The sequence below is a fragment of the Xenopus tropicalis genome, chromosome 1, assembly GCF_000004195.4.
Source record: "Xenopus tropicalis strain Nigerian chromosome 1, UCB_Xtro_10.0, whole genome shotgun sequence".
In the NCBI taxonomy this organism is placed as follows: Eukaryota; Metazoa; Chordata; class Amphibia; order Anura; family Pipidae; genus Xenopus; species Xenopus tropicalis.
Window position 1 is genome coordinate 99,386,007 of NC_030677.2, and position 19,761 is coordinate 99,405,767.

At 40.4% G+C, this 19,761-nt stretch overlaps 1 protein-coding gene across 4 annotated transcripts in view; it reads right to left on the reverse strand.

Annotated features, from left to right (window-relative positions):
* Positions 1–19,741, reverse strand: part of pcsk4 (proprotein convertase subtilisin/kexin type 4) — a 32,153-nt gene extending 12,412 nt beyond the window's left edge. For 2 of the 4 annotated variants that reach the window (XM_018094405.2, XM_031901612.1), the window contains exons 1-5: positions 19,661–19,741; positions 14,997–15,336; positions 12,581–12,685; positions 7,368–7,463; positions 804–932 (exon numbers count right to left, since the gene is read on the reverse strand). In XM_018094405.2, the coding sequence (XP_017949894.1) occupies positions 804–932; positions 7,368–7,463; positions 12,581–12,685; positions 14,997–15,179 (513 nt within the window). In that variant the 5' untranslated portion in view covers positions 15,180–15,336; positions 19,661–19,741. 4 annotated transcript variants of the gene reach the window in all.
* Positions 19,742–19,761: the final 20 nt, after the last annotated feature.

Consider the following 19,761-nt stretch of genomic DNA (forward strand, 5'->3'; position numbering starts at 1 on the left):
GCACCAGCCTGGGTGTAGCCACGCAGATTTCTGTGCGGAAATCATACTCACGTGTACCTGCATCTAGGGTGATGCAGTGGTTCCGGGTGCAGGCACAGAAGAGTACCAATTTAAGCATAGGGGCTGATTTAGGGCTGCATTTATCCGCAGGCTGACAGTTAGCCAAGTGTGCCCTTGGCCTTACACTACATAGCCGAAGGAGCAGATTATTATTTACATACTGGCATATTATTGTATTTTGTTAATTTGCATATGGAAATTAGGGTCTGATTTTGGTGTGGGATTTAGCCTAATCTTTTGTTGTGGATTCAGTATGTGGCAGGTTCCTAAAACTTAGTGCCTTAGGGCTGTGACAGACGGGGAGATTAGTCGCCGCGCGACAGTTGCGGGCGACTAATCTTCCCAATATGCCATCCCACCGGCTAGAATGTAAATCGCCGGTGGGATGGCATATGCGGCGCGCCGATTTGCTGAAATTGCCTTGAGAGGAAACTAATCTCCCCGTCTGTCACAGCCCTTAAAGGGATTCTGTCATGATTTTTCTTGTGTACATTTTATTTCTAAATTAGAATGTTTACATAGCAAATGGCGCGTAGGCAGAAATCTCAGTGCAAAATTAAATATAAAAAAAACTGTTTGTGTTTTTCACTGTTTTTCAATGCAGGATTCTGCAGGAGAATCTCTATCAACTGATGTGTTTTCACATGTTTTCCCATGACATTCCCATTTCCCTTTAACAGAACCACAGGAAAATTGTCGAATATGTATAAAAAATTAAATTAATATGTAAGAAAAACAATTACATAATTTGCTGACAAATCAGGGTGATCTTTCTCAATTCCATCATCTAATACAGTCACCACAACTCCTGCTCCAGTGTATCCTTGACTCCAAGCTGTCAGAACACCAAGGTTTGGTTTTACATCATTATTCTAGAAATTAAGTTAACAGAACATGTTAATTACTTAGCTCTTCTGTACTGCTATAAAAAATACAGCATCGGAACTGGGAACTTGAATTCCTTATTTCTGATAAGCATATCTTTGTTAACATAACAGTACAGGTATGGGATCTGTTATCCAGAAACACGTTATCCAAAAAGTTCCAAATTACGAAAGGCCATCTCCCATAGACTCCTATAGACTCCCATAGACATTATAATTTTTAAAAATAATTTCCGTTTTCTTTGTAATAAAACAGAACCTTGCACTTGATCCCAACTAAGATATAATTAATTCTTATTGGAGGCAAAACAATCCTATTGGGTTTAATTAATATTTAAATCATTTTTTAGGAGACTTAAGATATGGAGATCCCAATTACGGAAAAATCCCTTATCCAGAAAGCCCTGGGCCCTGAGCATTCTCGTCCCATACCTGTACCTTAATATTGTCTGAAAATGACAATAATTTAACCCTTTTAGTGCCACAGAACACAAAAGGGTGAGCAGCTTTTAAAGCAATTCCTTTGTTTCCAAGCCCCTAGGCAACAAGCAGACAGGCAAATAACAAGAAAAAACTGTAAACAGTGTTTCTGCATTTGCCTCTACTTCCTGTGCCCTTCACTGTACCACCCTATCACAATCGTCAGCCCTCTATTGGATCCAGGAGCCCTCCCTCCCCCTCTCAAGTCCACCAAGTTTATGCACACATATAAACACTTAACATCAGCACACACAAATACAGGTATGGGACCCGTTATGCAGAATACTCAAAACCTCTGGTTGTCCACTAGTGTCAGGGGCAGGCACTAGTGCTACCATTTCCAAAGTGCCAACATTTCACAAGTGCTAGGAAGAAGGGAATGGCAGTTAAACAAGGCAGTTGGACAAGGCACTGACAAGGCTAGAAACTATCTCCTATCAACACTGAACAAGGTGGAATCGCAAGAAAACAACTTTGCTTATTCATGGTAGTTTGTTATTTCCTATCCCAAAATGTTTTATCCTGCCCTCCTCCACTTTGCACTTTCATGCTTCCTAAAACATCTCCAGCCACACCCTCCATCCAGTCAGAAAGGTATAACCATCACTGCCTCTCTCCTCTCCTCTCCTTCCCTCTCAGCACATGAAGTTTTTAAATTGCTCTGCTCCGTAACCCCAGTTAACTCTTTCTCCTCACATAAAACAAAAACATACAAATCCCGCTCTCACCTTGCATTCCTCTCCTTCCTGTTACTCGCTGCTGGTGACATTTCCCCCAACCCCGGCCCCATCCCTGTTCTGTTAGGGACACGTTCCCCAAACCCACCCTGTACCCCTTTAAAGTACAGAACCCTTACCCCTATACCCAAAGCCTCTATTCACATTTCCTATGCCCTCTGGAATTCCCGCTCCGTCTGCAACAAACTCACCTCCATCCATGACCTTTTCATCGCAAAATCACTTAACTTATTTGCAATAACTTAGACCTGGCTTTCCCCTACTGACACTGCCTCACCTGCTGCTCTGTCCTTTGGGGGGCTACACCTTACTCACACTCCCAGACCTGGAAACAGGGCAGGGCTCCTTCTCTCCCCCCACTATTCATTTAAAGTCCTTCCACCTCCTCCTTCTCTTTCATTTTCCTCATTTGAGGTTCACTCTATTAAGCTCTTTTCCCCTGTTTCACTTCGCATTGCGGTCATATACCGACCTCCTGGACCGACCTCACAATTCTTTGACAACTTTTCTGCCTGGCTTCCTTACTTCCTTTCCTCTGACTCCCCATCCATTGTACTAGGTGACTTTAACATACCTGTTAACAATCCTAATGCCCCTGCTGTCTCTAAACTCCTTTCACTAACATCCTCCTTTGGGTTATCTCTGTGTTCTGACTCCCCCTCCCACTCTAATGGAAACTCCCTGGATCTTATATTTACAAAATGTTGTTCTACTTCCAACTTCACTAACTCCTCTTTCCCCCTCTCTGATCACAATCTGCTCACATTTCACCTCTCGCTAACTCCCTCTACACCCTCTGCTGCCCCCCAAACATACACATACCGAGACCTGCAATCCCTAAACACGTCACATCTCTCTTCTACCTTTGACTCTCTTCATTCTAACATCCTAACTGTCTCTTGTCCTAATCAGGCTACCTCTGTCTACTACAGCACACTCGCCACTGCCCTCAATGTGCTTGCTCCTGCCAAGACTAAACGCATGAGGCCCAAACCACTCCAACCCTGGCACACTGCTCATACCAAATCCCGTACACGTACACTTGAGCGCCGCTGGCACAAATCAAGGTCAGAGTCAGATTTCTGCAGCTACAAATCTGCTCTGCTCTCCTACAACACCACCCTCTGCCAAGCTAAACAAACCTACTTCACTGCACTTATTAACTCTCTCTCTAAAAAACCTGCACAACTCTTCTCTACCTTTAACTCTCTGCTGTCCCCTCCTCCACCCCCTCCGTGTGCTTCAGTCACTGCTCAAGCTATTACTGAGCACTTTAAAAATAAAATTGACACCATCCGAAGTGACATTGCACAACTAAATCCCCATAACCATTCCCCTCCCTCCCTACATGCTCCCCAGTCTTTTCTTGGCTCCTTCTCCCCAGTGACTGAAGAGGAAGTCTCAAAACTGCTGTCTTCCTCCCACCTTACTACCTGCCCGCTTGATCCCATTCCTACCAAACTTCTACACAATGCCAACCCCTGTCTTATCAAATCCTTAACTCATCTATTCAATCTCTCGCTCTCTACTGGAATCTTTCCCTCCCAACTGAAACATGCACTGGTAACCCCTATTCTGAAAAAACCCTCCCTTGATCCTTCCAATCCTACTAACCTCCGACCTATCTCTCTGCTCCCATTCATCTCCAAACTGCTTGAGCGCCTAGTATACAACCGACTGACACTATTCCTCTCTGACAATAACCTCCTGGATCCCCTACAATCTGGTTTTAGACAACAACACTCCACCGAAACTGCTCTAACCCGACTAACAAATTACCTCCTTTCGGCTAAAGCCAAAAAACACTACTCGCTACTAATACTTCTCGATCTCTCTGCTGCTTTTGACACTGTGGATCACCCTCTTCTCCTCCAGACTCTCCTCTCTCTTGGCCTTCGTGACACTGCCTTATCCTGGTTTTCATCTTATCTCTCAGATCGATCCTTCGGTGTCTCTTACAATGGGGAATCATCTTCTCCCTTGCCTCTTTCTGTCGGGGTTCCTCAAGGCTCTGTCCTGGGCCCCTTACTATTTTCTCTCTATACCTCCTCACTTGGCAAATTAATCAGTTCTTTTGGCTTTCAGTACCACCTCTATGCTGACGATACTCAGATCTATCTTTCCTCTCCTGATCTCAACCCAGAGCTTCTAACTCGCGTCTCTTCCTGCCTGTCCGCTATCTCCACTTGGATGTCCCAGCGTTACCTCAAATTAAACCTCTCTAAAACTGAACTGGTTCTCTTTCCCCCATCCAACGCCCACATTGTTCCCGAGGTATCTATAACGGTTAACAATTCTACCATCGCCCCATCTTCCCAGGCCCGGTGCCTTGGGGTTATCCTTGATTCTGCCCTGTCCTTCACTCCTCATATCCAATCACTTATCAGATCATGTCACTTTCACCTAAGAAATATCTCCAAAATCCGATCATTTATCACCCAAGATGCTGCCAAAATTCTTATTCACTCTCTTATAATATCTCGCCTGGACTACTGTAACTCCCTATTAATTGGCCTTCCCTCCAAAGACTGTCCCCTCTCCAGTCCATAATGAATACTGCTGCCAGGCTCATACACCTCTCCAACCGCTCCTCCTCTGCCATGCCACTCTGCCAATCCCTGCACTGGCTTCCCCTACCATCCAGGATAAAATTCAAACTATTGACCCTCACATTTAAAGCAGTCCATAACTCTGCCCCACCCTACATCTCTGAACTCATCTCTAGGTACCATCCAACCCGCTTGTTACGCTCCTCTACTGACCTGCTCCTCAACTCCTCACTCATTCCCTCCTCACACGCTCGCATTCAAGACTTTGCAAGGGCTGCCCCCCTTCTCTGGAATTCGCTCCCACAAACTGTCAGACTTTCTCCCAATCTCTCTGCCTTCAAGAGATCTCTAAAAACACATTTATTAAGAGAGGCTTACCCTAATCTAGTTTAGCAATACCCTGTGCCACACCTCTCACAACTCTGGTCATGCCCATTCCCACACCTTGTGTCTCAACCCTTTCTCCTTGTAGATTGTAAGCTCTTTTGGGCAGGGCCCTCTTCACCTCTTGTATCGGTTACTGATTGCTTTATATGTTACTCTGTATGTCCAATGTATGTAACCCACATATTGTACAGCGCTGCGGAATATGTTGGCGCTTTATAAATAAATGTTAATGTTAATGTAATGTTAATGTCCAGATAAGGGGTCTTTTTGTAATTTGCATCTCCATTCCTAAAGTCTAATTAAACATTAATCAAATCTAATAGGCTTGTTTTGCCTCCCATAAGGAGGCAAAATTAAACCACAAAATGATATCTTAGTTGTTTCCACAATTCAAGAATAAATGAAAAACTGTAAACACAAATATTAACGAGAATATTGTTTTAACAATTGAGTTACTAGAGAAAATACATGTGAAAATTTGCATGAAGAAACTTGGCAAGTAAAAGCTGTCAAGTTTCTATAGAAGTCTATTGCCTCTGAAGATTTCAAGTAACTGTTTCTTCCCAGTTTACTAAAATAGTTTTTTAAAAATTTTCAGCCTTGTTGAAAATGAATAGAACAGCATGATTTGGGTTTGCATGCAGTTTTTTTCCCACAACAAAAAGCAACACTGGGCTATTTTTAAAAATGATTTTAAAAAAGTTATGCTCTGCACAACGCTATTGTTTATCATAGTTTCTGACTATTCTCACAAGATAATACTTTGTAAGACAAAAGACCAATCCTGTAACTTGTTTATACCAGTGTAGGGTTACAGCTCATGTCACATGTGTAGATAATAAGCAGAAACACAGATATGACTATATGTACAAGTTGCTACCCTGATCCACAGCAATAGGTTTCCAAACCATGGGGGACCCTTGTAGGGCTCACAAGTGGACATACCTAAAGCATGATTTTATACTGTAGTGCACCTGAACCCAAAGTGTCTAAGATCCTCTGATCCACTAGATGTTAAAAACAAAGCAATGCAAACAAAAACAATGCTTTCTGACCCCAGTATTTCAACTGGACTCTTTAACTGATTGATAAGGCTCAAACCTTCATTACAGGCCATGCAGTCTAGCTTTGTTTTCTGCAATAGGAACACAATCTGTTTTTAGCCAGTTGGAAGTAACAGCAATTTATCTAGGATTATTAGGCTATACGGCAATTTGACAATACACCAGGATCACCACAGGTTGCTCCCCATTGGTATGGGATGCTCTACACGTATAATTCACAAAGCATGGCAGTTATTTAGGTTTATAGACCCACACATTTGAGATTTGCAGGTTCCAATAAATATGCCTTTATTTAAAGTACAACCAAGCATTAAAATATGTTACCAAATCTTGGTAAAATAGTATATCTGCAAATCTTACTTAGGTCGTTAGCTCTATACTTACTACATGATGAAGTTCACAGCTCCTTTGTGCTACTAAGAGCTGTGTTCTGAGCCTCACCAGCACATTGCGCAGAGCGTGATTTGTAAAAAAATTAACCCAGCACCAAAACATTTTTAAGGGCCATGTCAGTGCATTGTGCCTGATCCTGACCTCTCAGAAAGAGCCAGCACTAAACAACCAAACTGCTTTTAAGCAGCTATTCAAACAAGCTACTGTTTCTCCTGCTCAATGTAACTAAAGGACTCTTGAATTAGGTGAGTTGGACTTAAATTTAAAAATTAAATATGAAAAAACCTGCTTGCGCTTTTTAAAAATGGATTTCAGTGCAGAGTTCTGCTGAAGTAGCACTATTAACTGATGCATTTTGAAAAAACATGTTTTTTCCATGACAGAATCTCTTTTATGTATGGCAAAGTAAAGACTGCAAATGCTCCAACTTTTGTACCTTCTCCTCAGTAAATGAGCCTTGTGCTTAATATGTAGTATCTAAGTATCTTAGTGATCTAATCTAATAAATCTGTTCCTGGGGAGCAAAAATTCCCTGGAGGCTCTGCACACTGGTATTTTTCATCAGTTTAAAAATATATACCAGTGTTATGCTTTTCAAAAATTTAAAGCACCCTATTTGTCTAAAAACTGTAAACAACAAACAGTTATATTGTGCAAGTCCCAGTCCACCTCAACTAACAAAGGCTAAAATGCCCTCTAATTTCCCAGAAAATCAATAGAGATTCTAGCAACATTCATTAATAATTGCTTCCATATATTTATAAAAGACTGCTAGATTCACTTTAGAACTATAATGTAAGTAAAATATCATACCAGGTACCACTGCTTCCAAAAGCAAGGGTCAGTGGGCACTGCTTTGAATTGTCTTTTATACCTTTGATTTATAGTCTGCTGTTCAAACCAATGTACCTGAAACAAAACAAAGCAAGGATAATTTTACTCAGCTGTGCAAAGAGCTTCATAACAACAAATAAAATCACTTGATGTCACGATATTCAGAAAATGATGCTGAGCTGCAGATAGGGCTCATGGTAAAGATGATTCCTGACCTTAGTTTTCAGGCTGTGTAATGTATTTCCCTGGCAGCTTTAGCTTCCTCTGAAGAACACTATTTATGTAATTATGAACAGACCCTAGGGCATGAGCCTGGGGCAGTGGTGTACCATTGGTGGCCCGAATTTCCCCTACAAGGAATCATGGGTGACCTACAGTACTCAAAAAATCACTTGTCGCCCAAGACCACCCCTTTGTGGGGTGCCTAGGGTGTCCCTGGGGGGGCTGTTCCCCCAGGCCCCCAAAAGTTATGATACAATTTTAGTCCTATACTTTTCATTACCTGTTTTTTTTCAGATAAAGCCGTAATTGCACACTTTGAAATTAGCTATTTTGAACACTATGCAATTGTTTATCCTATTGATTTGGGTGATTTTATTACACTTTTAATTTTTTTCAAGACTAATACTTTAAAGCAGAAGTAAAGTTTAACAAAGAAGTAGGACAGAAATGCAACCACAGCCCTTTAGAAGTTTAACATCCCTTAGAAGTTTAGATTTGTGTCTCTGAAGATGCCCCTAGTAGTTTCTTAAATTCTTTTCTGCTGATCCACAGCACATTCTCTGTTCTGCTATTAGTTACCTGAGTTTGGGTCAACAAAATATGTTGTATGTAGGTGGACTAGTAGATAATTCAGATTCTCATTATAGCTTTTAAACCATTGAAATTAGCATCAGAAATCCAGTAGCATTAGATTATATGATAGCCAAACCTCATTTTCTGCTTGATGATTTGCGACAACACCTAAGCTTGTTAAACAACTGCCCAGAGCACACTGAGTATTTGCAGTGTCACTGTCCCTCCTTACAAAATCCAAGATGGTGAGCTCCTGTGTCAACTTTGAAGGCCTGAAACATTACACTTGTAGAGATGATACATTTCTGGCTGGTGAACTAAGTTCAATATATACAATACAGGTATGGGACCCATTATCCAGAATGCTCAGGACCTGGGGTTTTCTGGATAAGGGGTCTTTCTGTAATTCAGATCTCCTACCTTAAGTCTGCTAATAAAATTCTTTAAACAGTAATTCAAGGAGAAAGAAAGGTAAAAACTAAGTAAGCTTTATCAGAAAGGTCTATGTAAATACAGCCATAAGCACTCACAGAAATGCTGCACTGACTTATCTGTGAAAAGATTTCTTGTGTCTGTAATTCATGTGCCAGAGATATGCAGCTTTCTGCTCCCCCCTCCCTCAAGAATACTAACAACTCACTGCCCCCCCTTAGGAATGTGGATCTGAGACAATCAGCAGGAAGCTAACTTATAGTCTAACTAACTGAGCATGTTCACTTGGTCTGGGTGTCTGTGCAGGAGTGAGGCATTATGGGAACTTTCTTTACATAGCTCAGCGTTTTTTCTTCCTGTTTGGCTTCTGATCATTTGAACAGGTGAAATATGGGGAGACTTAAGGGCACTATTGAGAAAACTAAAGGGATGCCTGCAGCTTGAGATTAACTCTTTATTAGCCTTTCCTTCTCCTTTAAACACAACAGGATTGTTTAGGTTCCAGTAAGGATTGATTATATCTTAGTTGGCATCAAGTACAAGCTACTGTTTTATTATTAGAGAGAAAAATTAAATAATTTTTTAAAATGTGAATTATATGATTACAATGGAGTCTATGGGTGATGGGCTTTCTGTAATTTGGAACTTTCTGGATAATGGGTTTTCGGATAAGGGGTCCAATACCTATACAGCATTTCTAGCCATATTCCTTATAGGGTTTAGTTCTTCTTTAAGCAAAGGTTTGCAGTTTATTAACTTGGAGTAGAAAAACATATTTACTAGGGATGAAGTAAATGCATACATTTTAGATTCTGCTGAATACTTAATCCTCCTCCTTAGATCAATTACTGAATGAAATCAGAACCCTAATTTGCAAATTTAGATTTTAGAAAGATAGAAAAATTGCAGCAATTGTGAACAATCTTGTTGAATTCGGCTTTAAAGTCACATGATTTAATTTTGGTTTCGACTGAATCCTGAACCAAATCCTTGATTTGGGGCACCCCTAAAATTTTACCATTCTTCAGAATTTGTGATTTCCAAAAAGATATGGTTTTCTAGGATCATCTTACATTTAGGGATTAGTAAGAGATATAAAACACAAGCAGTGGTTTGTTAGCAGCCTTAGGGGCACTTAGTCATGGACTAAATGTGAGCCACAGGAAGTAGATACATATAAGACAAACTCTTAAAGAGACAGTGTATGTCCCTATTACATAATATACAACATATACAAAAGTGGCAATAGAGTAATAAATACTGCACTATATTACTCCTGTTGCTCTCTTGCAGCTAAGAGCACGGGGATTCTTTGTATATATAGCTGAGAAACTGTAGGAAAAGACCATCTGTAATGTGAACCATCTAAGGCAGTGCTGTCCAACTGGCGGCCCGCGACCCCCCTCAAGGGACCGATATCGGCAGCTATAGTCGGCCCGTGTATGGCCACCTTTACTCTTGTGTAAGATTTAAATGGTATCAGTACTGTGATTAACTGCCCCCCCTGCATGGTTCTCACCTCAGATTCAGGCTGTAATCAGGCTGTATTGTTTAAACATGTAATCCCCTGTGTTGTTCACACCTTTTAATCTCTGCATTGTTCACCCCCTGCAGTGTTCACACCTCAGGCTCAGGCTGTAATCACCCCCATTGTTCCCCTGTTCACACTTCAGGAGCAGTAGAAACCCACAAATAATCCCTGCACACTACAAAAAGAACATATACTGAGGTGGTACTGCAATTAAAAAGTTTTTTTATATATAGTTATTGTGCAGACTGTAGGAGCAGTGCCAGCATTGTGTCACTGTAGGCTGCCTGTGTGTGCCATACACACAGGCATCATAGGGCAAGCAGAGTATGGCACACACAGGCAGGGTAGGGAAATCAGAGTATGGCACACACAGGCAGGGTAGGGAAATCAGAGTATGGCACACACAGGCCAAGTATGGCACAAACCAGCCAAGAATGGCAAAAACAGTGAAAGTATGGCACACGCAGGCAGAGTAGGGAAGGCAGAGTATGGCACACACAGGCCAAGTATGGCACAAACCAGCCAAGTATGGCACACAGGCAGGGTAGGGAAGGCAGTGTATGGCACACACAGGCAGGGTAGGGAAGGCAGAGTATGGCACACACAGGCAGGGTAGGGAAGGCAGAGTATGGCACACACAGGAAGGGTAGGGAAGGCAGAGTATGGCACACACAGGCAGGGTAGGGAAGGCAGAGTATGGCACACACAGGCAGGGTAGGGAAGGCAGAGTATGGCACACACAGGCAGGGTAGGGCAGGCAGAGTATGGCAGGTTTTTGCTGTACTACAACCATTAATATGGGTATGGTCATGGGATAACATGGGTGTGGTTTCAAGTGGGTGCGGTTTCAAAAAGGGGAGTGGTCAAAACTGGCTTCCATTATCGGCCCTCCACCACGTAGGTCAGAAAAATTCCGGCCCTCGGTACAACAGAAGTTGGACTGCACTGATCTAAGGCAAACAGGAGATGGCCTCAGATGGGTTTTGCCCCTTCAGCTTGATCAGCTGGCAGCTGCACTTATTGTTCTTATAACTAGAGGCAAATTGTTGTCATTGTATGTGAAGTGCTTCCACCTGGATGCAAAGTATCTAAACCAGACTGCTATCCAGCCTCAATAAATACTTAAAGGGGACCTGTAAAAAAGCTGTAAATAAAAGTGGATTTCAAATTAAACATAAAACCTAAATTATATATTAAAACATCCATACCTGTTATGAATGTATTAAAAAATCTCTAGTTTTTAGCCATATATTGCCTCTATGCCATAGCAATGGCTTTCACTGTCCATTATGCACTTTCCTTGATGGCACTGCTCTTCTTATATTTCCCCTCTCTATATTTGTATATTCTGTGCATGGACATGGGCATCAGGTTGCCCATGCTGGCTCATAAACATACATGGCTCATATACATAAAAATATATATAGTATAAAAAATGTATTTGGCTTGAATAACATGATGGAAAAGGATTTAGCATTATTTCTTAAGAAGACAAGTTCCATTTAATGTGACTTTCAGCAATGTGCTGAGCTGCTACTTTCCTATACACCACAATAAAACAAATTCTAACCCAAAGGCCATAAAAAAAGGCTGTATAATCTATGCTGTCACGGAAACGGCACTCTCAGTCACATGTGACATGGCTACAAGGGGTTACATGCAAATAAGACTAATATTATATACCCCAAAACATATCAACACCCACAACATCCAATCACTGCTACCATCTCTCATTAACAGGCAATAGAAACCTAACATGACTATAACAGGTTATAACTCACAATACACCAGCAGCCAAACGGTTAAATTACATTTAAGCACTCTCTCCTGCAAGCCGTACTATTTATTTAGCATATGAATAGTTCACTTTCCTTTCCCACACACAAAGAGTTAATACACATAATATTTAATATTACAAAAGTAACATGCATTTAAAGATACAAAAAAGATGTTACAATGTAGAGACACCATTTACAAACAGTAAATGAAATAAATTTAAATACAACACAGAGAAACCCTATGTCCGTTACCAAGTCAGAAATTTCCTTTGTGTCTTCCTAAGGCAAGAGTTGGAAACCGTGGCACTTCCCCCCGATGTAGATTGGGTCCACAGGTATGAGCAATTATGGTTAGGTGTCATACCCTTTTTATGCCTGCTGGGACATTTTCCCCTGAATTGTCTCCAAAGGCAGATATGGCTGTCACCTTTGCACAGACCCCCCCACCCCATGGCGTTGTCTAATTAAGGGTCTCTTTGTGGACCCAAAGCCAAATGTTTCCAGTGTTAACCATCTACAGTGCCAGAACAATAGTGCCCTGGCATGACATATGTTCTTAAAGGACATATAAAACATGTATAGATATAAAGTAACATCACACATTTGCCAGTGCCCTTTCTGTATATATAGTGTGTTAAAAGACTTTTAGAAATCACCATTGGTTCCTTTTTTAGTCGAATATTTTTACCCCTGTGCTGGCCAAGGGATCTCTTCTGCACACTGCGGTGCTGCAAATGATATAAGTCACCACCATGCAGTACCTGTCACAATAAAGAAAATGACATAATATTTTAAATAAGGCACTTTCACTATGGTTGTAACTGTAAAATTTTAAAAATCACAAACTTTACACCAGGTTTTGTAAACTATAGAAACCAATCAGAAGTTGGCATCTACTGGTCAGCTGTAGGGAACATATTGGCTAAATTTTAAAAACCCTAATTTTGTAGGCAATAATGAATAATATATAGTGCTGGTTTTATTTTGCTCTAAAAATTAATACTTTACAGGTCTGGACTGGGCTACACAGAGGCCCCAAGTCCACCAGCAGCCCAATAGTGACTGTCTATAGCATCTTACAGCAGCCCCTTTGGCATTTGCCAGAGTCCGGGATGATACTGTCTGATTGCTCCTTTATTGGAGCTCCCTATAGATACTCTTAGGTCTCTGTCCATGTTGCAAATGAGGGGTGGGCATGTCACTCCCAGAAGCACAGTAGGAGGGGGAAAGCCAATCACAGCCGTGCAGTCAGACAACAAAAGACAAGCCTCAGTTCCCTATCAGGTCAGCCTAGCTTCTGATTGGTTCCTATCCTACAGTGCAGTGTGCCGAGTGCTGCCGGCTCCCCTGCACATCCAGCAGCAAGTAGAGGAGATGGGCTGGACTAGTAGGGTTTTTTGGGGGGGGGGGCTCTCAATAAATCAGTCCAAGAGGAGTATAATACACTGCTAAATTCTTAATTTTAACATATGTCTTCTTTAAAATCTGACTATGGGTTACCAGATCTCGTGCAAACTTTGTGACTTCTATTACATTATACTGTGACTAAAAAAGAAATACTATGAATTACAGAAAGGAATAGAAAAACAGTTTGAAGAAGTGATATTCATTCAGGTGCCTGGGGAGGTTTTGCCACCACACATTTCCTACTTCTATTTATCTACAAGCTACAAGAGCAGCTGGTATTTAACATAATACCCAATGTCAATTTTTTTTAAAATTTACTCTACTCTGTGTTGATGCATGAGTCTGCACTACAGACAGGGAAAGCGAAGTAGACTGGAATGATTGCAAATGGATTCACTGGGGGTGCCTTGTCCTTTCAGATAAGAAAAAAGAAAAAACTAAAGCCCATACCCATGAGCAACACTGGCTTTGCTTCCTTTGGGAATGAAAAAGTACACATCCATTGTTTTGCATTGCCAACAGCAAGAGAATCCTCATGCAGATTTATTTACCTTTCGGGTTCCACTAGCATGGCTTCTTCTTCTCTGGAAAGCATATGCACATTATACTGTCTAAGGGTGCAGGATAACTGCAACAGTACCATAAACCCCAAGTCACTGTAGTGCCTTTGTCCTTCTTTAGTTCCAGATGAAGAGGAAGAGAGTGACAGTGGTGAAAATATAAAGTAACCTTGTTTAATAAGCCACTACAGTTACTTGACATGTTTTCTGTGTTCAAATTCATCCTGTAAAGCTTCTGCCTTTTTCAATTTTTTAAATCCCTCCTATGGCATAAGTCATACATATATTAAAATTAACCCCACCTGTTAATGATCCTAGTGAAAATGCTCCAAACACATATTTGGTGGTTAACTGGCATGCATGCTACATGCAGTTATATTGCATGTACCAGCCCTTTCACATGTCTCACAGCACATTGGGGCATTCTCAAAGTGGACCCATGGACCCATATGGACCCAATGAAATTGCTGACAGTATATACTGACTAACCTAGTGACAGTGCTCCTAGCACATACAGACTGGCCAAGTTACATCACTCCTATAATAAAATAATAATAATATTATTAATAATAATAATAATAATAATAATAATAAATTGCCCAGTGATATTGGTCCCCCCATCTACTAGAACTTTCCAGAGAGCCTGTCATGACCAGTGGCTGCAGGGTAATTAAAGTGCAACCCTGTGCAGTATGTAACCCCCAGCCTCCACCCCATTCATCCCTTTATCTGAAGAATATATAAGCATCAGCGCCACCTCCAAATACCAAAGTAATACCTTCTTAAAGATTTATGAATCTATGGAGAATTTTTCCATCACAAGATAGCAGATTCTTCCACAGAGTGAGGAAGAATGCATTTCAGCCATGGCCACATTATAGCTGGGCAGGCAAAACACTTACAGCATATACTGTAGATACCATATAAATAACAACAGTTAACAGAATGAGATAAGGCACTAAGGATTATTTGAACCACAGAAAAAATGCAGCTGGCAACATTTCCAAAAATAAGACCCTGGAAATAATGAATATAGGACCTTCTGCAACAGACTGACGATATAAACAGTGGATGAGATATACTCAAGGGGCCAGTACTTTCTTACCTGTCCCAGGCTGATGAATCCCAGTTTCTTGGCAATTCTCTCCACCTCTTTAGGACCAGTGGGCACTTGTACTGCCCAGCTATTTGTGTAAATCTTTATCGCCAAGGCCCAGTGGAGTCCAAAGATAACAAACACCATGGGCCATGTGATCATGCCTCTTGTTGGCACTACACAAAATACCATGGAAGCTGTACTTGTCTCAATGCAGTCTTACAAACTGACCAATTTAAACCTGCTGATCGAACGGAGTATATAAACGAGCAGTCTTGTACTTGCAAAGAGATAAAACACACCAGGAAAAGTGGTGCTGGATAAAGGAGGGTATTACCTGCAATGGTACCTGCAAAAAAAAACAAAAACAAAATCTTGTGTAAATAAATGTCACTATATTAAATGATTTGTGATGTACAGAAAAATTCCAGAGAAGGGACCCTCCCTGGGAGGATATTATATGCTATAGAAAAACAATAATTCCATGATGGGGAAGAAGAACAGAATTATCAGTTGCTCTCTGATTTCTGTGAATAGACAAAAATTCTATAAAATATACAGTATTTTTGAGCCTCGGGCATTTCAGGCGATAATTAACTAAATATTCCAGCACTGCACAGACAAAAGCTGTCAAGGAATGCCTTGCTATAAATTGATTCAGCAACTGGAAAAAGAAGAAAACTCTGCTATGATAGAGGGATGGTATAGGATAGATCATTGCCTAGTTAAATAATAACTTGGTGCAAGAAATAGGTTAGTTAGCCCTACACGGAATGATCTGTTAAAGCAGTGAACTAAATCAGGCTTATCCAATATCGGCTTTTGGGAAAATACTGTATAGAGCCCCATACAAGTGCCAATAGACTGTCAAAACATCCTATATGTATGAGAATCTTAAGAGACTTTAGCATATAAAGAATAAATGTTTCAATAGAAAGATGTCAAACAAAATTCAGTTTGGGGCTAATTATGGTTTTAGTAGAAACAGGACAACATATTTTCTGAGAGCTATTAAAGACCAGGAAGGCGCAAGAGGTATTAAATCAGCTCAATGCAAGATTATTGCAAAGTCACTGATGTTCCAACTCACTCTTTGTTTTCTCAGTGCAGTGACAGAATGGGCCATCCAGAGAACACGACTTTAAGAACCTAACCTTACAAAAAAATAGATACAGTGGTGTGAAAAACTATTTGCCCCCTTCCTGATTTCTTATTCTTTTGCATGTTTGTCACACTTAAATGTTTCTGCTCATCAAAAACCGTTAACTATTAGTGAAAGATAACATAATTGAACACAAAATGCAGTTTTAAAATTAAGGTTTACATTATTAAGGGAGAAAAAAAACTCCAAATCTACATGGCCCTGTGTGAAAAAGTGATTGCCCCCCTTGTTAAAAAATAACTTAACTGTGGTTTATCAATTTCAATATCAATTTCTGTAGTCACCCCCAGGCCTGATTACTGCCACACCTGTTTCAATCAAGAAATCACTTAAATAGGAGCTACCTGACACAGAGAAGTAGACCAAAAGCACCTCAAAAGCTAGACATCATGCCAAGATCCAAAGAAATTGAGGAACAAATGAGAACAAAAGTAATTGAGATCTATCAGTCTGGTAAAGGTTATAAAGCCATTTCTAAAGCTTTGGGACTCCAGCGAACCACAGTGAGATCCATTATCCACAAATGGCAAAAACATGGAACAGTGGTGAACCTTCCCAGGAGTGGCCGGCCGACCAAAATTACCCCAAGAGCGCAGAGACAACTCATCCGAGAGGCCACAAAAGACCCCAGGACAACATCTAAAGAACTGCAGGCCTCACTTGCCTCAATTAAGGTCAGTGTTCACGACTCTACCATAAGAAAGAGACTGGGCAAAAACGGCCTGCATGGCAGATTTCCAAGGCGCAAACCACTTTTAAGCAAAAAGAACATTATGGCTCGTCTCAATTTTGCTAAAAAACATCTCAATGATTGCCAAGACTTTTGGGAAAATACCTTGTGGACCGACGAGACAAAAGTTGAACTTTTTGGAAGGTGCGTGTCCTGTTACATCTGGCGTAAAAGTAACACAGCATTTCAGAAAAAGAACATCATACCAACAGTAAAATATGGTGGTGGTAGTGTGATGGTCTGGGGTTGTTTTGCTGCTTCAGGACCTGGAAGGCTTGCTGTGATAGATGGAACCATGAATTCTACTGTCTACCAAAAAATCCTGAAGGAGAATGTCCGGCCATCTGTTCGTCAACTCAAGCTGAAGCGATCTTGGGTGCTGCAGCAGGACAATGACCCAAAACACACCAGCAAATCCACCTCTGAATGGCTGAAGAAAAACAAAATGAAGACTTTGGAGTGGCCTAGTCAAAGTCCTGACCTGAATCCTATTGAGATGTTGTGGCATGACCTTAAAAAGGCGGTTCATGCTAGAAAACCCTCAAATAAAGCTGAATTACAACAATTCTGCAAAGATGAGTGGGCCAAAATTCCTCCAGAGTGCTGTAAAAGACTCGTTGCAAGTTATCGCAAACGCTTGATTGCAGTTATTGCTGCTAAGGGTGGCCCAACCAGTTATTAGGTTCAGGGGGCAATTACTTTTTCACACAGGGCCATGTAGGTTTGGATTTTTTTTCTCCCTAAATAATAAAAACCCTCATTTAAAAACTGCATTTTGTGTTTACTTGTGTTATCTTTGACTAATAGTTAAATGTGTTTGATGATCAGAAACATTTTGTGTGACAAACATGCAAAAGAATAAGAAATCAGGAAGGGGGCAAATAGTTTTTCACACCACTGTATATGATAGTACTAAATATCTTACGAAGGCCTATATTGGGGAAAAAAAGTAAAAGCTGTTGGGAATTTTGAAGGCTGCGGCTCATAAGGGCACTGGTCCTTCATGTTCTTTGGCAGGTCAGACTAGTGGAGTATGGAGCATTTAAACAATGCTAATTTCACAAAAGCCTTATTCCATTTGTAAATACCTTTTCTATTTTTTGTTGTGTTTTTTTTGCACTAAATTTTAGATCTGAGTGCAACTTTAACTAATTTGGGGTACAATTTAAAAAATACACAAATCTATGTATACACCCAATGACAGATTGATGTAGGTCTACATTTCTTGGCACTATTAATGCAATTTTGTTTATGTTAATTACAGATACATCCATAAATGTGAAACTATATTCCACCAACATAAGAAAAAAAACATTTCTAGCATAGAATGTCATAAAAAAGAGAACAGTTAAACAACTGTGGATTTGTGTAGGCAATTAATTTATTCCAATTTAATGCCAGCTTAACACCACTTTTGTTGAATCCCCCAAGTAAAGAACTCATTAATTCATATGAGGAATATAGATTTATAAAAATAAATGTCAAAAACCTAGCTAAAAATTAAAGAATATCAAAGACAGCAAATAATAAGTCACCCCAATTTTCTTCCAAGATGGCACTTAGATTGTAAGCTCTACGGGGCAGGGACCTCCTTCCTACTGTGTCTCATACCACATGGCACCTACTCCCTGTGCATTTATACTTATTTATTGTATTTATTATAACACTCGTCTTTCTTGTGTGTAATTTTGTATATTGTAAGATTGCACAGTGCTGTGTACCCTTGTGTCGCTTTATAAATAAAGTTATACATACATTATACATACTTTTCTGTTTTAATTGGTTTCTGTGATATTAGTCTAATTGGTTCACAGTTTAAGGCTGATGCCAGACGTGGTGTTTTTACGCTGCGTATTTTCTCCGCCTAAAAACGCCGCACAAGCCACACAGCCCCTGACTATGGCATTTTTCAGCCTAGTACTGGTGACGTAGCAAATCCTGGTTCCCATGGAGCTAATAGTGCAAAATAGTAAAAAACGCTGCGTATTTCCGCTAGGTCTGGAAGCTGCCTTTGTGTATACATAGGAATAAGTTGCTGTGCAAATAACGGCGTATTTCGGCAAACGCATGAGAAGTCGTATTTATGTATTTGCGTATTTACACATAGTGTGTTTTCTATGGATGATGATATTGTGCGTTTTTCAGCCGCTGAGTGAATTAGAATTTACAGTGTAAAAACGCCACATCTGGCATCAGCCTTATACTGCTAGGCAGATTTCAGCTCAACGGTTATTAAAGGCCTATAGTGTCAGAAACTCTGTCTATTATCTTTACACTGCCTGAAGTCATTTAACCCTTGGCTTGCTGACTCCCAGTTGATCTGAATGCAGGTGGCAAAAAGCTGCCTCTGCTAACTTTAGAAGCTTTCATTTTTTAAAACAGATGCCACAAATTTGGCACTGCCTAATGCAAATATATCAAAAGCCTCTAAAAATAAAAAAAATGAATGTAAATTGCAAAAGCGCTTGGGAAACAACGCTACATCAGTTTATTTTGGGGTTTAGTCCCCCTTTAACAGTTACTTTGGAACTATTTTGGAAGGCAGCAGGAAATGATTATATATGAAGTGATGTTAAAAGCAAAAGTATTAATACCCAAATAATCATTTAAATGGTTATTACTTATACCACCACTAACTGACTATGCTTACTGGATTCACACAATCCCGGAAACACGATTTGTTTCAGAGCTTCGGGTTACCCAAATTATGGAAAAAAAAGACCAGAAAAATAATAATAGGTTTACGTTGAAGTCCTGCACATAAAGGCACGTTAACCTCACCTAAATTCACAGAGATACAGCTAAACGCTAACACTCTCACAGCACTTGTTCCCTGAACCGCCTTCACCTGCTCGAAGAGGACACGCCCTTCGATGTGATTG